General features: G+C 50.5%; 1 protein-coding gene across 3 annotated transcripts; it reads left to right on the top strand.

The window, feature by feature from the left end:
* The first annotated feature begins 558 nt into the window (after nucleotides 1-558).
* Nucleotides 559-18106, top strand: HMGCL (3-hydroxy-3-methylglutaryl-CoA lyase). Of its 3 annotated transcripts, XM_065930045.1 has the most exons (9): nucleotides 559-653; nucleotides 4269-4352; nucleotides 6206-6313; nucleotides 6977-7072; nucleotides 9065-9213; nucleotides 11759-11822; nucleotides 14869-15057; nucleotides 16314-16439; nucleotides 17439-18106. In XM_065930045.1, exons 1-9 carry the CDS (start codon nucleotides 594-596, stop codon nucleotides 17538-17540), a joined length of 978 nt encoding a protein of 325 aa, XP_065786117.1. In that variant the 5' UTR covers nucleotides 559-593; the 3' UTR covers nucleotides 17541-18106. The 3 variants fall into 3 exon arrangements, with proteins under 3 accessions (XP_065786117.1, XP_065786120.1, XP_065786118.1); XM_065930046.1 differs by lacking the exons at nucleotides 559-653; nucleotides 4269-4352 and adding an exon at nucleotides 6054-6074; XM_065930048.1 differs by lacking the exons at nucleotides 9065-9213; nucleotides 11759-11822.
* Nucleotides 18107-18971: the final 865 nt, after the last annotated feature.

Genomic DNA, 18971 nt, shown 5'->3' with positions numbered 1-18971 from the left:
GCTCATAAGCATTCAATTTCTTTGCCTCGGGGCCTTTGCATTCACCGTGCTCTGTCTGGAAAGCTTTTCCTGTATCTGCTTTACCTAGGTAAAGTTTATTTATTCTTCAAGGTATGTAATCAAAGAATGCTTCTCTCTCCGGAGTCGACCGCCCGCGCCCGCCTGCATTTAAGTCCTTAAGATCATGATGAATGAGTTAATACATGCAAATAACTCAGAACAGCGCGTGGCAAAATAGTAATGCTTGGTCTCATTATTGCAGAAGGTAATTCTACAGCTGTGCGTGTGATTGCTCACATCCGTCTTTCCACACCTCCCAGATTACAAAAACTCATTAAGTCAGAGATTGTGGTTAATTTTTGTTCATCTTTATAGAGTCTTCACTTCTCCCTCGCGCACAAAAGGCGCTCAGAAATGACGGCTAAGCAAACTGCCGAGAGGGAACAGAAAACTGGGACAGACTGGGGGCGGGGCCAGCACACGGCGTCACCGCGGAGCTCCAGAGGCCCCGCCCCGTGGGCGGGGCCATGCCCGCCGGGCCGTCAGTGGTCACGTGGGACTCCGCTGAAGGCCGCAGTGGAAGCTGGGCGGAGATGGCGACAGTGAGGAAGGCGCTCCCGCGGAGGCTGGTGGGCTTGGCGACCCTCCGGGCTGTAAGTGCCCCGGCACGCCCAGGGGCGGTCTTGACGACACCGTGAGGGGTGTCAAGGGTCTAGGACTTGGCCCCTACCGGCTGCTCCCGGAGAGCCAGAGCCTGGGACTTCCCTGGTGGTCTAGCGGGTTAAGACGGCGCTGCCAATGCAGGGTGCAGGGGTTTGATCCCTGGTAGGGGAACTGAGATCCCACGGGCAGCTCTGCGCAAACAAAAGATTAAAAAAAAAAAAAAAAAATCAATACCATTTCTCTGAGAGGCGAAGCTGAACGGCTCTTTAGGCCGGAGTTGGGAGGTCTTTGAAGTTTTGGACACTCTACTCTCTGACCCGCCCAGATCCCTTGAAAGGCATGGGAAACTAACGCCCAGAGATGGGGAGCTACTCTCCCGGGTCGTGGAGACTTGGAACGCCATCCCAGGCGCCCTGCTTCCCTGACTAGGGTTCTTCTTGGTGACCCTGGCATCTTTCTTTCTATCATAGAGCTTCAGACTTCTTCAAGTTCCTCCTTAAGGTCATGAATACTCAAGAATACCTTGCCAGCTCGAGTGGAAAAAGTCAGGGCATCCCCCTCTGTCCGTCTCCGTTTCTAGTTCTTGTTGCGTTTGGGGACGCTTGGGGAGCCGTTCCAGCAAGCCGAGCAGGACTTGGATCGCGTGTTGCTGGATGTGATTCCCTTGGAATTGTACTTTGGGCCAGTTCGATCCTGATGTTCCCCCTTCTCTCCCAAGCTTAGTTAGTGGAGGGAAAGTGTCGGAGACCTAATTGGGTTAAGAGTTGAATACATTGTGTTGGTTAAGGCTCAAGCTGTGATGCCCCAGCGGTTCTGAAGCTACTTTTTAGGTTGAGTGACAAATCTCTAAATTCCAGTAATATTGACCTTTAACATGAAAAAAAAAAATTCTCAGGGTTGGTTTGGAGGTTAAGGAAAATGGAACTAAAGCATTTGACATTCTTCTAGCTTTAAGTAAGTGATAGGTCACTTGTTGCCTTAGAGTTTAGAAGGAGTTAAAACTGTGTAATGGTAAAAATTAAATTGTCTTGGCAGTGGGGAAGCCGGTAGGGGGCTCTCAAAAAGCCACTTAAGTGTCTACTAGACCACCCTCCCCCACCAATCGCTCATTACAAATAAATCCGTGAAGTCCAACTTGAGAAGTTAAGAAAATTAAATGAGATGGTGAATGTCAATGTTCTTTGAAAAAATTCCTATTATAATGAGATGGTAGTGATAGGCATTCCATGGGGTTACTAGCATAGATTTGATGTCAGAATGGGACATTTAAGTCCAAACTTCCTCACTTCCTAGCTGTGTGATTTGGGGTCTTTCTGAGGTCATTTCTTCCTCTCTGGAGTTGGGAGAGTGATATATGATAGTCCCCCATCATATAGGGACTAAATGAGGTGCTGATGGCGGTAAGTTAGCTCTGGACTTTAGTCAGTGTTATCTGTTGATACAGGTACCATAGCTCAGGAGGTTGTGGCTCCGGATTTGTGTGGTTAGAGGGGATTATTTCTATGCAGAACTGTACAAAGGGAATTAACTAGGTGTTTAACCCAGACAACCCAGGGTAGCTCAAACTGTAAAAAATCTGCCTGCAATGTGGAACACCTGGGTTGGGAAGATCCCCTGGAGAGCAACCCACTCCACTATTCTTGCCTGGAGAATTCCATGGACAGAGGAGCCTGGTGGGCTGCAGTCCATGGGGTCGCAAAGAGTCGGACATGACTGAACAACTAACACTTAACCCAGGCAAGAGAAAACTGGGGGGACCAGGGTGGCAGAGATAATGTGGCCTAGGGGTTACGAGTGTGCACTCTAGATCCACACTGCTGGGTTCAGATATGGGCTCAGTAACTAGCTAACCATGTGACCTTGGGAAAATTACTTAATCTTCTTGAACTTCATATCTCTCATAGTAAAATGGGGTCTTTAATAGTTCCTACCTAATAAGGTGTTGAGAGGATGATATGGGTTAATATGTAAAAGGCTCTTTTATGTGCCTAGAAAATAGTAAATGCTTCATAAATGTGAATTGTTTTGTTGTTAGTATATGAAGAGTTCTTATGATGAAGTGTGTTATAGGATCAAGTTGATTCTGTTCTTATAAAAGGAACTTGAAACAAGCTTAACATTCTTTTAACAACATTCGCCAGTTATTTATTGAGTCCCTGTTAGGTCTCAGGGCCTCAGGGAAATAGAACAATTAATAAAACAGAGTTCTTGCCTCTTGGAGCTTACATTCTATTGGGATCCTTTTAGGGTAATGTACCAGCAGAGGCTGAAGATCCCTGCTGGAGGGAGATTCAGTTTGCAGGGACCTTCCAACCTAGCCTGTTGACTTCATGAAATTCAGTGGCTCGTCACCTTAGTCTTTAGGAAACTTTGCTGGCTAAACCAAGGCCAGTTTGGACAAGTTAAGTTCCGGCTGATTGATAGCCAGGAATATTTCCTTCCTTAAAGGTTTCGGGAATGGGGATCCTTAGCAGATTGCTAGGGTATTCCCTCATAGCTCATTTAGTAAAGAATCTGCCTGCAATGCAGGAGACCCGGGTTCAATTCCTGGGTCAGGAAGATCCTCTGGAGAAGGAAATGGCAACCCACTCCAGTATTCTTGCCTGAAGAATCCCATGGACTGAGAAGCCAGGCGGGCTACAGTCCATGGGGTCGCAAGAGTTCAGATACGACTTAGCGACTAAACCACCACCACCAAGTAGATTGCCAGTACCCCGTCCCCTTCCCTACTGCAGTATGTTTATCCAGATTAAATCTGGTGAAATGAAATTAATTTAAACAGTAATAAGTAGTACTAAGAACAACAGAGGAAATGTAGAAAAAACCTCGTATTACTTGGTGGTGAGGAGGAGAAGATTTTCTATAGAAGACTTTATATAGGGCAGACTTTATACAGAGGAGACTCCAGGCCGTTTTTTTAAATATCTTCAACTGCTGAAGGTTTCACCTCCTCTCAGACTCACTCCCCTTGTCACCACCCACCCTGTGATCATAACAGAACAGAACCTCTTCCATGCCTGCCAGCCCACAACTCTGTGCAACCCCATGGACTGTAGCTCACCAGGCTCCTCTGTCCATGGGATTCTCCAGGCAAGAATACTGGAGTGGGTTGCCATTTCCTTCTCCAGCAGATTTTCCTGACCTAGGGATCGAACCCACGTCTTTTGGGTCTCCAGCACTGGCAGGGTTCTTTACCACTGGGAGGGTTCAGCACCACCTGGGAAGGTTCAAGTCAAACTGGGCTTTAGGAGAAATCAGACAGTTCTGTTTGGGACTTCTAAGTTTGAGAGGTACAAATAGTTTTTTTTACAGAACAATCCAAATGTTCAGCTGTCAGGTGGTTGGAAATGGTCCTGTACGGGGAGCATGAATCTCTTACTCTGTTCCTAAGTGAAATATTCTTTTTGTTCTTGATTCTAAAACAGAGCAAATATGGATTAAAGGTTGAGAAATATTGCTTCTAGTCTCAGTATCAATGAGAGGATGGATACATTCTTTCTGATTGGTCCCCCTGGAGAATTGTGACACTCTCTTCCTGTTACTTTTTGTTTCCTGTTTTTTTTTTTTGTTTTTTTTTTTTGTTTGTTTCCTGTTTTAAACCAAAGGTCAGCACCTCATCTGTGGGTACTTTCCCAAAGCGAGTGAAAATTGTGGAAGTTGGTCCTCGAGATGGACTACAAAATGAAAAGGTAAAGATGGAAATCAACCAAAAGAGTTTTTACAGGTATTGAGAGTTCCATGTCGTGGGTACAGAGCTGTACCCGACTTTGGGCCCGTCGGGGAGGCCAGGCAGGCACCTGCGACTGTTCAGCCCCAAGTGTTGTGACCCTGGGTCCACCTCAAGGCCCTGAGGGTGGATGGTAAGTGCCGCAGGAGTGTGGAGGAAAGGTGAGGGTGTGCCTGATCCAGCAATGACACATCAGGGGATTTGTCCAAAGGAAGTTATGAAGGTCACATGCAAGATTTAACTTGGGGATGTCCATTACAACCCTGGTGTAACAGCAGGACAGTTGCAAATAACCAGTGTGTTCAGTATGAGGAAAATTAGATCAAATACATTAATGATTTCATAAAATGGAATACTGTGAAGCTGTTAATGATATAGGAGTATATTAAGTGATGTAAGCAGATTATAAAATACTGTGTGTATATATATATAGTATAATATATATATTCATATACATTTAATCTTATATATAAACAAAAAAGTTTGTGTATGTGTGGAAGCATACACACATCTCTGAAGGATCATCTCTGAAGATCCTTTTCTTCAGAGAAAAGGATCTTAGAACAGTGCTGTGTGATAGCACTTTCTATGAAGATGGAAATGTTGTAGACTTGAGCTGTCCCATACAGTAGCCACTAGATACATGTGGTTGTTAAGCACTTGAATTGTGGCTTGTATGGCTGGGGACCTGAATTTTTAAAATGTAGTTTCAGTTAGTTTACATTTAAATAACCACATATGGCTCATGTCTAATGTACTGGACTGAACAGATCTAAAAGTTACGTATACAGGGTATTCAAAGTGTTATCTCTGGCAGGTGTTAGGGTGGTTTTCTTTTATTTTTGGCATGTTTTTCTGAAATAATCATGTGTTAATTATTTTTTAATTAAAAAAAACCTTAAAAAATTTTAAAGCATGCTTAGTCTACCTTTAATAATGAATGTTGGTTGTAAAAGTAAGTTGTAAGCTCTCTGAGGGCAGGATTGTGTCTGTTCTGCTCACCACTGTATCTGTAGCTCTTAGCACATTCCTTGGAACAGGGTGAGCTCTCAAAAGTTACTTGTGGAATGGATTAAATTAAAGCAGTGGGAGAGAAATTGAAGGTGGAGGGACCTGGTGAGAAGGACTTGGGGGTTTTAGGATTTTGGACCCAATCTTGTAAGTACTAGGCAGCCAGGGGAAGCTTTTGAGCAGGAGAGTGAGATAATGGAGACTGTGTTTTAAAAGGATTCCTGTGTGGGATGAATTGGTAGAGGAAGACCGTGGCGTAATCTACATGGGATAATGATGGAAGATTTGGAAATAGGAATCCACAGTCTGGTGAGCAGCTAGACATGGCGTGGGAGGGAAAGGAAGTAGTGGCGCATGGGAGGATGAGACGCTGTGCCAGCTGAGAGATGGAAGGAGGCAGGTGTGGCCCGGTGGAGGCCACATCTCATAGGACCCAGAGAGTTAGTCATCTCTGCCCTTTCAGGCCATGGCGCATTGGTCTCAATTTGTTTTTGATGGGGTCATAAAGTAACAAAGCTTTAGTTCAAAAGCCCATATGACAGGCAAATATTGTTTCCATTGTAAGTATTAACTCCTTTTCAAGTAAGAAACTGCTTCCACTGCAAAATGCTGTCTGTAGAACTGGAAGACAAGCCTGTACTGCACCTATTGGCAGGATTACATGTGAATTCAGGTTAGTGTCTGAAGGTTGAGATAGTGAAGTGGGTGCTGTAGAAAAAGCTTTGAACTGACTGCATTCTGAGACCATTTCATGACTAACTGGGCCAGCCTATCTTTTTCTGGTGTTTTCTCTCTGCATTACAGAATATTGTACCTACTCCAGTGAAAATCAAGCTAATAGACATGCTTTCTGAAGCAGGACTCCCTGTCATAGAAGCCACCAGCTTCGTATCTCCCAAATGGGTTCCCCAGGTGAGCCCCAAACTGCAGGCCTATCTCAGATGCATTGGAAGTAAATGGAGGTCAGGAATGTAGGTTTCCAGGTCTCCGCTTTTGCGAGCTCTCAGTGCTTCATGTAACATGTGCAGCAGAGGAGGGCGACTTGGGAGGAAGACTCGGTCTTGGCTATGCCCTGCCTTGCCTGGTGAGGCAAGGTGAAGCCGAGGTTCAAGGTGACGTCTCTGACTCTAGAAGTCTAGAATCTCTAGGCCCGTCTAGAGATGTGGCTTCTGTGTTTGTCAAAAGGGGAAGACGAGCAACTCCTGCGTCACAGAGACAGTCAAGTGGGAAGAAAGATCCTGGTCCAGCTGAGTGTTAGGTGATAGAGAGCTGAGCCCAGGGTTGGGCTTGGAGCATGTTCTCAACGAGTGGCTAGAAGTATTGCCGCTGGTGCTGCTCATGTAGAGCCGACAGTGTTAGCCACATGGGGAAACTGGGATTCTCACCCGTGCCAGGGCGCCTTCTGGCTCATCAGCTGTCAAACAAGTAGTGAAAGCCTTGGGAGACTCAGCTCTGCAGAATGCCTCTTTTCTCCAAGGGTCCTGGAGAACAGAGCTTTTGTGTTAAAGAGGCTTTCTCTGCCCGAGCTCTCTGCTGCCTTGGTGGTGAGTTGGCATTGTCTTCTTTGGCTCCCAGATGGCTGACCATGCTGAAGTCTTGAAAGGCATCCAGAAATTTCCTGGCATCAACTACCCAGTCCTGACCCCAAACTTCAAAGGCTTCCAGGCAGCGGTAAGAGACTCATTTTTGGTTGGGGAATGCCCCCGAAATGAGATGGATGGCATGGCCCCCTGTCTTGTCCCTGGGCCTCAATCTCTGTCCAGGATTCTGTCTAAACGACTTGTCTCCAGTGGTGGTGGGCACCATCAGACCCGGGGGCAGTCCTGGCCCCGCCACTCTCAGCTCTGATTTGACAAGCTGCTAAACCTCTTTGAGCCTCACGTTCTGCCCATGAAATAAGGTTAATGGTAGGTACTACCATTAACCATTGTGAGGATTTCAGAGGACAGGATGCACATAAATTGCTTAGCAAGATCCAGGTAGAAGGTGAGTGCTTAATAAATGTTCACTCTTGTTCCTATAGTCCATCTCTTTAGAGGTAAGCAAGCTGTCCACAAGATTTAGAGGTAGTTGCTAGTATCTACCAACTTTTTATTATTTCAGATGAGAATTTCTTTGGAGATGTTGATTCTGAATTTAGGCCAAAAGTGACTTCCGGGGTGGTGCCGGCAGCAGCAGTGTTGGTCCTTGGGGGAAGGCCAAGGTTTCTTTGTTATTGGGATATGATTCACTGTATTAATTTCCTACGGCTGCCATTACACAATACCAAAAACTCGTTGAAAGAGGTGAAAGAGAACAGAAACGTTCTCTCTCCCAATCAGCAGGCCGGAAGTCCACATGAGGTGGCGGTAGGTTCCTTCCGAGGACCCTGAGAGGGCATCTTTCCCTGCCTCTCTGCTAGTTTCCAGTGATGATGAGCAGTCCTCTTCCTCAGCCTGTGGGCGCATCACTTCAGTATCCGCCGCTACCTTTGCCGGCCTTTCCTCTGTCTTCGCACGGGCGCCTTCTTATTATGGCGTGGAGACCAGTGTGACTTCATCTTAACTCTGAGCATCTGTCTGTGGTGATCCTGCTGTCAGACGGGGTCACATTCTGAGGTTCTGGGGGTTGCTGCTGCTGTTCGGTCACCCAGTCGTGTCCGACTCTCTGTGACCCCATGGCCTGCAACACACCAGGCCTCCCTGTCCATCACCATCTCCTGAAGTTTGTCCAAGTTCATGTCCATCACACCAGTGATGCCGTCCAGACATCTCATCCTCTGACACCCTCTTCTCCTTCTGCCCTCAGTCTTTCCTAGCATCAGGGACTTTCCCAGTGAGTCCACTGTTTGCATCAAATGACCAAAATCCTGGAGCTTCAGCTTCCGCATCAGTCCTTCCAGTGAATATTCAGGGTTGATCTCCCTTAAGATTGACTGGTTTGATCTCCTTGCTGTTCAAGGGACTTACAGGAGTCTTCGCCAGCACCACAGTTTGAATGCAGCAATTCTTTGGCGCTCTGCCCTCTTTACAGTTCAGCTCTCACAACTGTACATGACCACTGGGAAGACCATAGCCTTGACTATACGGACCTCTGTTGACAGAATAATGTCTCTGCTTTTGAACACACTGTCTGGGTTTGTCATAGCTTTCCTACCAAGAAGCAATCGTCTTCTGACTTCATGGCTGCAGTCACTATCCACAGTGATTTTAGAGCCCCAGAAGAGGAAACCTGTCACTACTTCCACCTTTCCCCTCCTATTTGCCATGCAGTAATGGGACTGGATGCCATGATCTTAATTCTTTTCTTTAATTTAGTTTTAGGCTGGCTCTTTCACTCTCCTTCATGCTCATCAAGAGGCTCTTTAGTTCCTTTTTGCTTTCTGTCATTAGAATGGTATCACCCGCATATCTGAGGTTATTGATGTTTCTCCCGCCTATCTTAAGACTTTAAGCATGACCTTCCTTGCATGGGAAATGAGTGCAATTGTCCAGTGGTTAACACATTCTTTTAGTACTACCCTTTTTGGGAGTTGGGTTGAGGATTGACCTTTTCCAGGATAGTACTAGGGGTTAGAGGGACACAATTCAACTTACAGTAGTACTCATATATCATAAAATTCACTCTGGGTGGGTCTTCCTTCAAGAGAAAAACGCTGAAAGGAATTCACCTGGCTGTTGGCAGGTTGCTGCCGGAGCCAAGGAAGTGGCCATCTTTGGAGCCGCCTCTGAGCTCTTCACCAAGAAGAACATCAACTGCTCCATAGATGAGAGTTTGCAGCGGTTTGACGAAATCTTGAAGGCAGCTCGGGCAGCCAGTATCTCTGTGCGGGGGTGAGTCTGGCCACACTGGCGCTGCCTCTCCTTTCCTCAGAGCATTCTGGAACAGGGCCAGCCTCTGACTCCAGCGACCTCCCTCACAGGCTCCTTATCCTGGGTGCAGGGAGCCAGAGCTCCACACCCAGATGTCTTTTCCCAAGTAAATGGGGTCGGAAGAAATCCTGGCAAGTGCTTTCTCCAAACCTGATTTTTTAATCCTTTCACCCCACGAATCTAGCATGACAGGGTCCTTCACAGGGCTTGTGGAGGTCAGCGTAACCCTGGCTCCACCACCAGCTCGTCACACATCCCCGAGGAATCCCCTCGGCCTCTGAGGTGTCCCCAGCATCACATCTTTAATGGCAGTAGTGCCAGGCGTTGTCCAGGTATTACCTGACGGTAGCCTCTCGGTCACCCAGCACGGAGGGCACTCTCCCCACTTCCAGATGATGAAACTGAGGCTCCAGAAGGATGAAGAGTCTGCTGTAAGGTCACAACTAACTGCAGTCAGAATGCGCGTCTGATCACATCACTGCCCAGTTGAAAGTGTCAGTCCTCATCAACTGCAGAGTTTTCAGCTGGTTTACAGGCCCCTACGCAGTTCTGCCCCTGCCACTCTCTGCAGCTCACGTCTCCCCTCCGGCCCCGTTTCCTCTGCACACTGTATTCAGCCAGTGGGAACATCTTTCCGTTTGTCACATGGGCCAGTTCTCTCCTGCCCCTGGGCCTTTGCACATGCTTTCCGTAGACTCAGAGCACCCTCCTTCTACATCCTACTTGCCAGGGCTTACTCCTGCTCATCTTCAGGTCCTCTCCTGCTACCAGTTCCTCTAAGAGCTTGCTTCTCTTCCCTCAGGTGGAGATGGTGCCCCTCCTCTGGGCTTCCAGAGACCCCTGGACATCCTCTGACATAGCACTTACCCGCTTGCTGCATTCTCCGCTGCCTCCCGCCTCCCAGTGGACTCTGTGCTCTATGAAGGCAGAGCCCACATCTCCGTCAGTCTCTGGCGTGTGCTGTCTCCCAGCTGTGGGCCTAGCATATAGTAGGGGCTCAGAAACTGATGGGCAGATGGATGGGTGGGAAAGCAAGGACATGTCAGGTCTGCCTGACTCCCAAGTCTGTGCTCTTTCCTCAGCATTTCTTTTAGCTTTTCCATGCTCAGTAGTTATTGGAGAGTAAGGAGAATGAAGATGGCAAAATACACTGAGTTGTTTGAGTCTGAAATTATTTATCCAGCAAACATTCTGCCTCTTAATATGCAGCATCGTTTGTTAGACTCTAAAAGATCTTAATGGGGCCTCTGCCTCAGTGGGAAGAGTGGGCTCAGAAGCCGTCTACACTCAAGATCCAGACTCCTCACCACAGCTCAACAAGACCCCATGCTCAGGCCAGCGGCCTCCTCTCCAACCCCCTGCTATACCTCTCTGCCCCTTGCTCCCCACTCCTCAGTTTTTCTGTCCTTTGTTGTCTGTTTTGAACACACCTCCTCTTAAATCGGACTTCCCTGGTGCCTCAGCGGTAAAGAATCTGCCTGCCAGTGCAGGAGCTGCAGCTCCAATCCCGGGGTCGGGAAGATCCCCTGGAGAAGGAAATGACAACCCACTCCACTATTCTTGCCTGGAGAATCCCATGGACAGAGGAGCCTCTCGGGCTACAGTCCATGGGGTCGCAAAGAGTCAGCCACAACTGAGCGACTAAACAGCGCCTCCATCCTGGGGCCGCTGCCTTGGTTCTTTGCCTGGAACAATCCTCTTCGCCCATCTCAGCTCCAGTGCCGCATCCTCACAGAGGTCTTCCCGGGCCGTCCTCGCTGCTGTCGGCCTCTCTGGGTGCTCCTGCCACGCTTGCCTTGTCTCTCCTCCACGGCACATCACTTTCTGAGATTACCTCCTTCCCCTACGAGATCCCTGATTTATCATCCGTCTCCCTCACTTGAAACCTTGAGCTCCGTGGCGGTGGGGACCTTCTCGGCCTTCTGCACTTCTCCAGTGCCTGGCACACCGCGGGCAGCTCAGTAAACACCAGCTGAATAAACGTGTGTACGCGCCCCCTGGCAGCTCACCGGAGACGGATCCTTGGGCCTCAGGCCAGCCCAGTTTTCTTGTGCCCGCTCCGGTTTCATCCACTCTTGGTCCTCTCCTGAGGGGAGCCCCACCCGGGCCCACCTTCTGCTCTCCTCACCCTGTGCGGTCAGCTGGCTGCTCTAGCTTCTCCTTCCCCGTGGCTGGTCTCTGGCTGCCTTTCCTGAGACCCGGGCATCATCAGCCTCCTCACCCGCAGGCCTGTTGGCTTCTTCCCTTCCCTGCGTGGCGCGGCGCTGCCCACTCCTGGCGCTGAGCGGCACTGCCTTTGTTTGGCGCCACCGTCTGGCTCACCAGCATGGAATCGGCCTTTGCCCATCGGCCTCCTGCCGGCCTCAGGTTTGGGTGGGGCTCACCAGGGCCTTGTGTCAAACGGCCAGCCTGCCCCAGCCCTGTTAGCCAGAGGGCGCAGGCACGCTGACACCATTCTTCTGGTTTTCCCGCAGGTACTGACACCATTCTTCCTGTTTTCCCGCAGGTACGTCTCCTGTGTGCTTGGATGTCCCTACGAAGGGAAGATCTCGCCTGCTAAAGTCGCTGAGGTCTGTGTGTGTGTGTGTCCGGCAGGGGACGGGCAGGTTCACGAGGATTTGGCTCCCATGCCGGCCCCTGAGTGTGCAGGGTACTCTTGCCACCCTTTCCTGGTGGGTACTGATTTCATTCGTTCCCTCAGCTCCTTCCTTAAGACCCTCTGAGAGCCCAGCCCTGCACTCACCCCAGCGGGGGGCCACCTCCTAGCCTGGCAGGGAGTCTCTGAAGCCCCTGCCCTCTACCCCAGAGTGGAAGCCTCTGACTCAGTTTCCAGTGGAAGCTGATGACTGAGGTGAGGATCCTCTGCAGAGGGCTTCCTTCTTGTGCTTGGGGAGACATCCTGGAGTGCTAAGTAAAGTGGGCCTTAGGAAGCATCACTACGAACAAAGCTAGTGGAGGTGATGGAATTCCAGTTGAGCTATTTCAAATCCTTAAAAATGATGCCATGAAAGTGCTGCACTCAATATGTGAGCAAATTTGGAAAACTCAGCTGTGGCCATAGGACTGGAAAAGGTCAGTTTTCATTCCAATCCCAAAGAAAGGCAATGCCAAAGAATGTTCAGACTACCACACAATTGCACTCATCTCACATGCTAGTAAAGTAATGCTCAAAATTCTGCAAGCCAGGCTTCAACAATACGTGAACCGTGAACTTCCAGATATTCAAGCTGGATTTAGAAAAGGCAGAGGAACCAGAGATCAAATTGCCAACATCTATTGGATCACTGAAAAAGCTAGAGAGTTCCAGAAAAACACCTACTTCTGTCTTATTGACTATGCCAAAGCCTTTGACTGTGTAGATCACCACCAACTGGGAAATTCTTCAAGAGATGGGAATACCAGACCACCTGACCTGCCTCTTGAGAAATCTGTAGGCAGGTCAAGAAGCAACAGTTATAACTGGACATGGAACAACAGATTGGTTCCAAATTGGGGAAGGGGTACATCAAGGCTGTATATTGACACCCTGCTTATTTAACTTATATACAGAGTACATCATGCGAAATGCCGGACTGGATGAAGCACAATCTGGAATCAAGATTGCCGGGAAAAATATTAATAACCTCAGATAAGCAGCTGATACCACCTTTATGGCAGAAAGCTAAGATGAACTAAAGAGCCTCTTGATGAAAGTGAAAGAGGGGAATGAAAAAGTTGGCTTAAAACTCAACATTCAGAAAACTAAGATCGTGGCATTCAGTCCCATCACTTCATAGCAAATAGATATGGAAATAGAGATTTTATTTTGGGGGGCTCAAAAATCACTGCAGATGGTGACTGCAGCCATGAAATTAAAATATGCTTGCTCCTTGGAAGCAAAGTTATGACCAACCTAGACAGCATATTAAAAAGCATTGACATTACTTTGCCGACAAAAGTCCGTCTAGTCAAAGCTATGGTTTTTCCAGTCGTCATGTATGGATGTGAGAGTTGGACTATAAAGAAAGCTGAGTGCCAAAGAATTGATGCTTTTGAACTGTGGTGTTGGAGAAGACTCTTGAGAGTCCCTTGGACTGCAAGGAGATCCAACCAGTCCATCCTAAAGGAAATCAGTCCTGAATATTCATTGGAAGGACTGATGCTGAAGCTGAAACTCCAGTACTTTGGCCATCTGATGCAAAGAACTGACTCAATGGAAAAGACCCTGATGCTGGGAAAGATTGAGGGGAGGAGGAGAAGGGGACGACAGAGGATGAGATGGTTGGATGGCATCACTGACTCAGTGGACATGAGTTTGAGTAAGCTCAGGGAGTTGGTGATGGACAGGGAAGCCTGGCGTCTTGCAGTCCATAGGGGTCACAGAGTCAGGACACAATTGAGCAACTGAACTGAGAACACAGGATGGGAAATGAGTTCGAGCAGCCCAAGAACTTGTGTCATTTTGTCGTTAAAGGCACCCTGCAGGAAATTCCTTGGTAAGAACTCCATGCTCTCAATGCCACGGGCCCGGGGTTCAATCCCTGGTTGGGGAACTAAGATCCTGCATGCAGCACTGAGCGGCCAAAACAAAACAAACAGATCACCGTGTACATCTGGAATTATTGTTATTCCATTTTACAGTTAAGGAAACTGACCCTGACTGACTTGCCATGCAGATTGCATGTGGAGAAAGCGGTCTCAGCCCCTGTCTGTTTGCCTCCAAAGCCCCCCTGCTCTTCCTACACACCAGCTAGCAGCCAGAAGTGAGCAATGGTTAACAGTAGCCACTCCTTACTGAGAGTGGCCGCTGCAGTCCAGACCTCAGCCTCCCGTTCCCCCAGTCCTCCCCAAAGGCTTGTCCTCATTTTTTAGGAACAGAGATTGCAGCTCAGGAAATTGAGGTCTGCTGCCAAGGTTCCCCAGCCAGTGAGCAGCAAGACTGGGGCATTACTTCGGCATCACGTCACTCCGCCGCCTGCCGCCTTTGTTGCATCCTCTCCCGCCCACCAGTTGCCACGGGCTCCTTGTCACTCTGCCTGCGTGGGCAGTGGAGGAGGGGGCCCACTGTTTCCTTTATCCCCCAGACCATTGTTGAGTATCATTTCCATCCTTGGCCCCACCACATCCTTCCTCCCCCTTCTCCCCAGAGGAGCGGAGGGCAGCATCTCTTCGTGGAGCAGATCCCGCCCTGGTTCTGCTATGACCTTAGCGGTTTACGGATGGGCTCTGAATTTTTCATGGCCAGGTCCTTCTCTTATAGAACTAGCACTTCAGACCCCTGACTTCACACATCTTCTTACCAAAGATAGAACCACGTGAAGGGAATCATTCTCCTCATTGCTGCCCCCGGGTCTGACTCCGTGTGTGAAGGTGGTGAGGGAGGGACCAGCTGGAGTTGGAGACCCTCGGAGGAGAGCCACCGGGGTTAGAGCCCGGGGCCTGCACGGATGGCCCGCGCTGCTCCTCAGTGTCTGTCCCCTGATGAGCAGAGTGAGGATTATCAGTCACACCCCCAGTTAGTTGCAAGGAGTCTCTGGTCCGAGAGGAACTTGGTGCCTCGGACATGGAGGTGTTCTGCGTAGGCCAAGGACCCCGGCGTGAGGAATCGGGGTCCTCCAAGCCCGCTTGTCTCCCCAGGTCACCAAGAAGCTGTACTCCATGGGCTGCTACGAGATCTCCCTGGGGGACACCATCGGCGTGGGCACCCCTGGGGCCATGAAGGACATGCTGTCCGCTGTCCTGCATGAGGTGCCCGTGGCAGCCCTGGCCGTCCACTGCCATGACACCTACGGCCAGGCCCTGGCCAACACCTTGACGGCCCTGCAGGTAACCAGGGCATGTCCTCGCATAAAGGCACACGTTTTCCCAAAGGGCAGGGTGGCGGGACAGCTGTGTTTCATTTATTCTTCAGCAAGCCTTCACTGCGTGCCCACACCTGTGTGCCAGGCGCCAGGCTGGCCACGGTGGACACAGACATGCCTCCCTGCCCTGAAAGTGCCTGCATCTGTCAGGAGAGGCAGTGGAGAGTGAGGTGGTGATCCTAACGCCCTGTGACAATGCCGTGGGGCTGAGGGCGGCCCCCATCCCAGCCGGGGGTGCGGGTGGGCAGAGAGGATTCCCCAGAGAAGGCCTCAGTGCGCCTTGAAGGACATGAAGCTGAGCAGTTGAAAAAGGGAAGCGGAAAGGTGACCAGGCAGCCTGTGACCAAGACTAAGGCGGGGTCGGGAGGACCGGGGCGCCCTGGCCCCACCACGGCACACGCGGCTGTGAGTACGCATGCGTGCACCAGTGGGTGGGGGGCAGCAGGCAGAGACCGCTCGGGAGAGCACTTTGATGCTCTTTGCCCAGACTGGACCGTGACCTCAGATTGCGTTTCTCTTGAGGTTAGCTTCTTGTGGGTTGGCCCAGAACAAGGGTCCCATGGCCCAGGAGTCCCTTAGAAAGTTCTGGGTGTCTGACCACAGGCTGCCTTGCTGCAGGAAGTCTAGAATAGTGTTTAGGTTACTAGAGCAACCCTGGGCTGCCTTTTTTTTTTTACCCATTTGTATCTCATGTTCTCTCCTTGAGGCTCATGTCTTTAAGCCAGATGCTTCTATGACTTTCTGGGTCTTATTTTCTCAGCGTTGAGGCTTAAGGAGAGAAAATGCAACAGTCATCTAGGAAAGGGGGAGCGACTGAGAAGCGACCCTGGGGTCAGAGGCCTGACGTGGGGTGCAGGAGAGGGGGCAGTACATGAGCACAGGAAAACAGGAGTCTGAAACCTCAGCAGCTGGAGGGGTTACTTTAGGTGAGCGGTCCGGAAGGGCGTCTCTGAGGAGGCGGCTTTTAGGCTGAGAAGTTGAGTCAACCACGAAAGGAAGGAGAAGAGATTCCTGGCAGAGTAAACAGTGTAGCATAAAAGACACACTGTTTTAGGAACCAAAAAGAGGAACAGTTTCTTTCAGTGGGATTTCCATAAACTGAAGGAAAGAATAATTTGAGGGGAATTTCAGGCAGCCACTGAGAGGGAGGTTTCCCAGGACCGGCTTGGTAGGCTCAGACCCCCCACAGTGACAGCCGTGTTCCACCGTCCTTGTTTGCAGATGGGAGTGAGTGTCGTGGACTCTTCCGTGGCGGGACTGGGAGGCTGTCCCTATGCGCAGGGGGCGTCGGGAAACTTGGCCACCGAGGACCTGGTCTACATGCTGACCGGCCTGGGCATTCAGACGGTAAGCCCGCCTGCCCCCTGGTGGTCAGCCCCGAACTGACCGGAGCGCTGCCCGAAGCCAGAGGACAGCTGCTGGGTTTGTTCCGGGATTTGGTGGTGGTGGTGCAGTTAAGAGGGGAAGGGTGCCTTTCTGTCCTGTGATCTGAGATAACAGAGTGTGGCCGATGGGGGCTATGAGAAGGCCAGGCCCTTGGCGTGGGTTTGAGAGTTCCACCCGAGGCGGCGCCAGGGTGCAAGGAAGGAGCCCTGGAAGGGGCAAGGCCACGGCCTGAAATGAGTCAGTTCTCTCTGGACCTTTGTTTCCTCCTCTGGAAAAAATGAGGGTAATAGAATTGCGTGCTCTCTCCCCACCCCCCTACCCCCGCACAGGGCTCTGTCAGTCAGTGAGGGCCCGCAGTGTGGGCCGGAAGCGCTATAGCATCTGTGTTTTGAGATCAGACAGGACTGGGTTTAAAACCTAGTCCTGCCACTCACAGGCTGTGTGACCTGACAGACTACTTCAGCACTTCGGGCCTAAGAAATAGGAATAAATAACAGCACTTATCTCATAGGATAAGTAAGAAACTGTAGCCCAGAGCTAAGCAAGTAGTACACAGCAGTAAATAGGAGCTGCTGTTAGTAATATAAAGAGGTTTTCGGTGTGGCCTTTTTAGTTGGTGTTTCTACCCCTACTTCTCTGCCTCGTGACCCTGACTTCACACGCAGTGTTTGGCCACTGTGGGCCTGGCCTGTGCCAGACCCTGGACTACCGAACAGGACTACTAGCTCCCTTTGGGGTGGCGGCGCCCCAAACCATGCCCTCACTGAGGGCAGTCAGAGGGGAGCCCCACATGCCAGGAGGACGGCACCTCACAGCCAGCCAGTGTCCCGCCGTCAGAGGAACGAGAGCATGGCTGTCGTCCCCTTCGCTTTCTCAGCATCATTCTGTCCAGTCGGATGTTTCCCTGGGTGTTGAGGGCAGGTTGTGACTTAACCGCATCCTCTGACCTGTTTCTCAAAGGGTGTGAACCTCCAGAAGCTCCTGGAAGCTGGCGCCTTCATCTGTCAAGCCCTGAACAGAAGAACCAACTCCAAAGTGGCTCAGGCTACCTGTAAACTGTGAGCCACTTGCTCCCCGAAGCCCTGGGGATGGTGTGGGAATAGGGACTCCTGTGGATGAATCATGGATGGTCATGTGGAAATGGGAATGCAATCAACCGGAGCAGGTACTTCACCGTCAGCTCCGTACATGGGTCTCTCCTGGAAGGAAGGAGGTGGACAGGAGCTGCCTGGCTTCAGGCCCTCCCTGCCTGACCTGAGTATGAGTGAGAGGTTTGGGCAGCTGGAGTGCTCCTTCCACCTGGACCCAAAGGCCCAGGAGTTGAAAGGGCTCTTGGGAACCCAATTCTCTGGCCTGGGTTGATCCTCAAGTCTCATCTCTGGGTGGAACCTGCCAGCTGGCCACTCTCCACAACTTGTTGCTGCCATATTCTTGAGGGCCATCGTTCTGTGATTGTAGGGCAAAGGGGCCTGGAGGAATTTTTCCCTCAGCGAGCGGGCAGAGGGCATTTGGTGAAGGGGTGAAGGCTGAGCGGCTGTGGTGGCCACCTGCCAACTCCAGCACCGCTGGGAAATCTCCACATTGAACATGATTGTTGAAAACATTACGTAATTAAAGGTTTAATGAGAACCATTCCAGTGTTCTCTCGTTCAAATGTGTGTATACATGAGAGGCGGGGGCGGGGGCGGGGGCGGGGGGGGGGGGCATCTTTACATTTCCTCTGGGAGGAAAACGCAGCCCTCTGGATTTTCTCCCTCCTTGCGCTTTGAGAACTGGGGAAATCGGTGGTAATGACTTACTCAGCACCGACCAGGGATCCCTGGGGAGTTGTTTCTGAGGCCGTTGGCTCTGTGACCAGGGCTATCTGTGGCACAAGGTCCTCTGGGCCAAGGCAGGCGCAGCTCTAGGCGCCCCGGGGACCAGCGGACCAGTCAGCATCCCTGCTGGCCTCCAGCAGGCCCAGGGCTCTCCAGGCTGTGGGACCCCGTGTGCATTTCTTCCTCCGCGCGAGTTTCCTCATTCAGCATGTGTGTATGTTAATGGCTCGGTCGTATCCAACTCTGCAACCCCACGGACTGCAGGCCACCAGGTTCCTGTCCATGAAAGAATACTTGAGTGGGTTGCCATTTCCTTCTCCAGGGGAATCTTCCCGACCCAGGGATGGAACTGGGGTCCCCTTTACCATCTGAGCCACCAGGGAAGCTCCTCATTCAGTATGTCACACCTTTATACACACCATTCCTTAGCCCTCCCTTTATTTTAAAGAGAAACAGAACACTATTTTCCAGTCTACTATGGTAGGCAAGGTGCAAACCGTTCCGCGAGGTTGGGGGCCACGGTGTGCGTGAAGGCTGGGCGCAGTCGGCGCTGTAGTTCGCGTTCTAGTCTCTCGGCTCCCTCCAGCCCTTTGGCGGGTTTTTTAAACTAGATTTTCCAGAACGGCAGCCTGTGAGAAACCCCGACCCACTCCCTTCCGTCGGCGCCGCCCCTCCT

Source organism: Muntiacus reevesi, chromosome 3, assembly GCF_963930625.1.
Source record: "Muntiacus reevesi chromosome 3, mMunRee1.1, whole genome shotgun sequence".
In the NCBI taxonomy this organism is placed as follows: domain Eukaryota; kingdom Metazoa; phylum Chordata; class Mammalia; order Artiodactyla; family Cervidae; genus Muntiacus; species Muntiacus reevesi.
The sequence above is the reverse complement of the archived record's forward strand: the minus strand, read 5'-3'. Positions and strand labels throughout refer to the sequence as shown.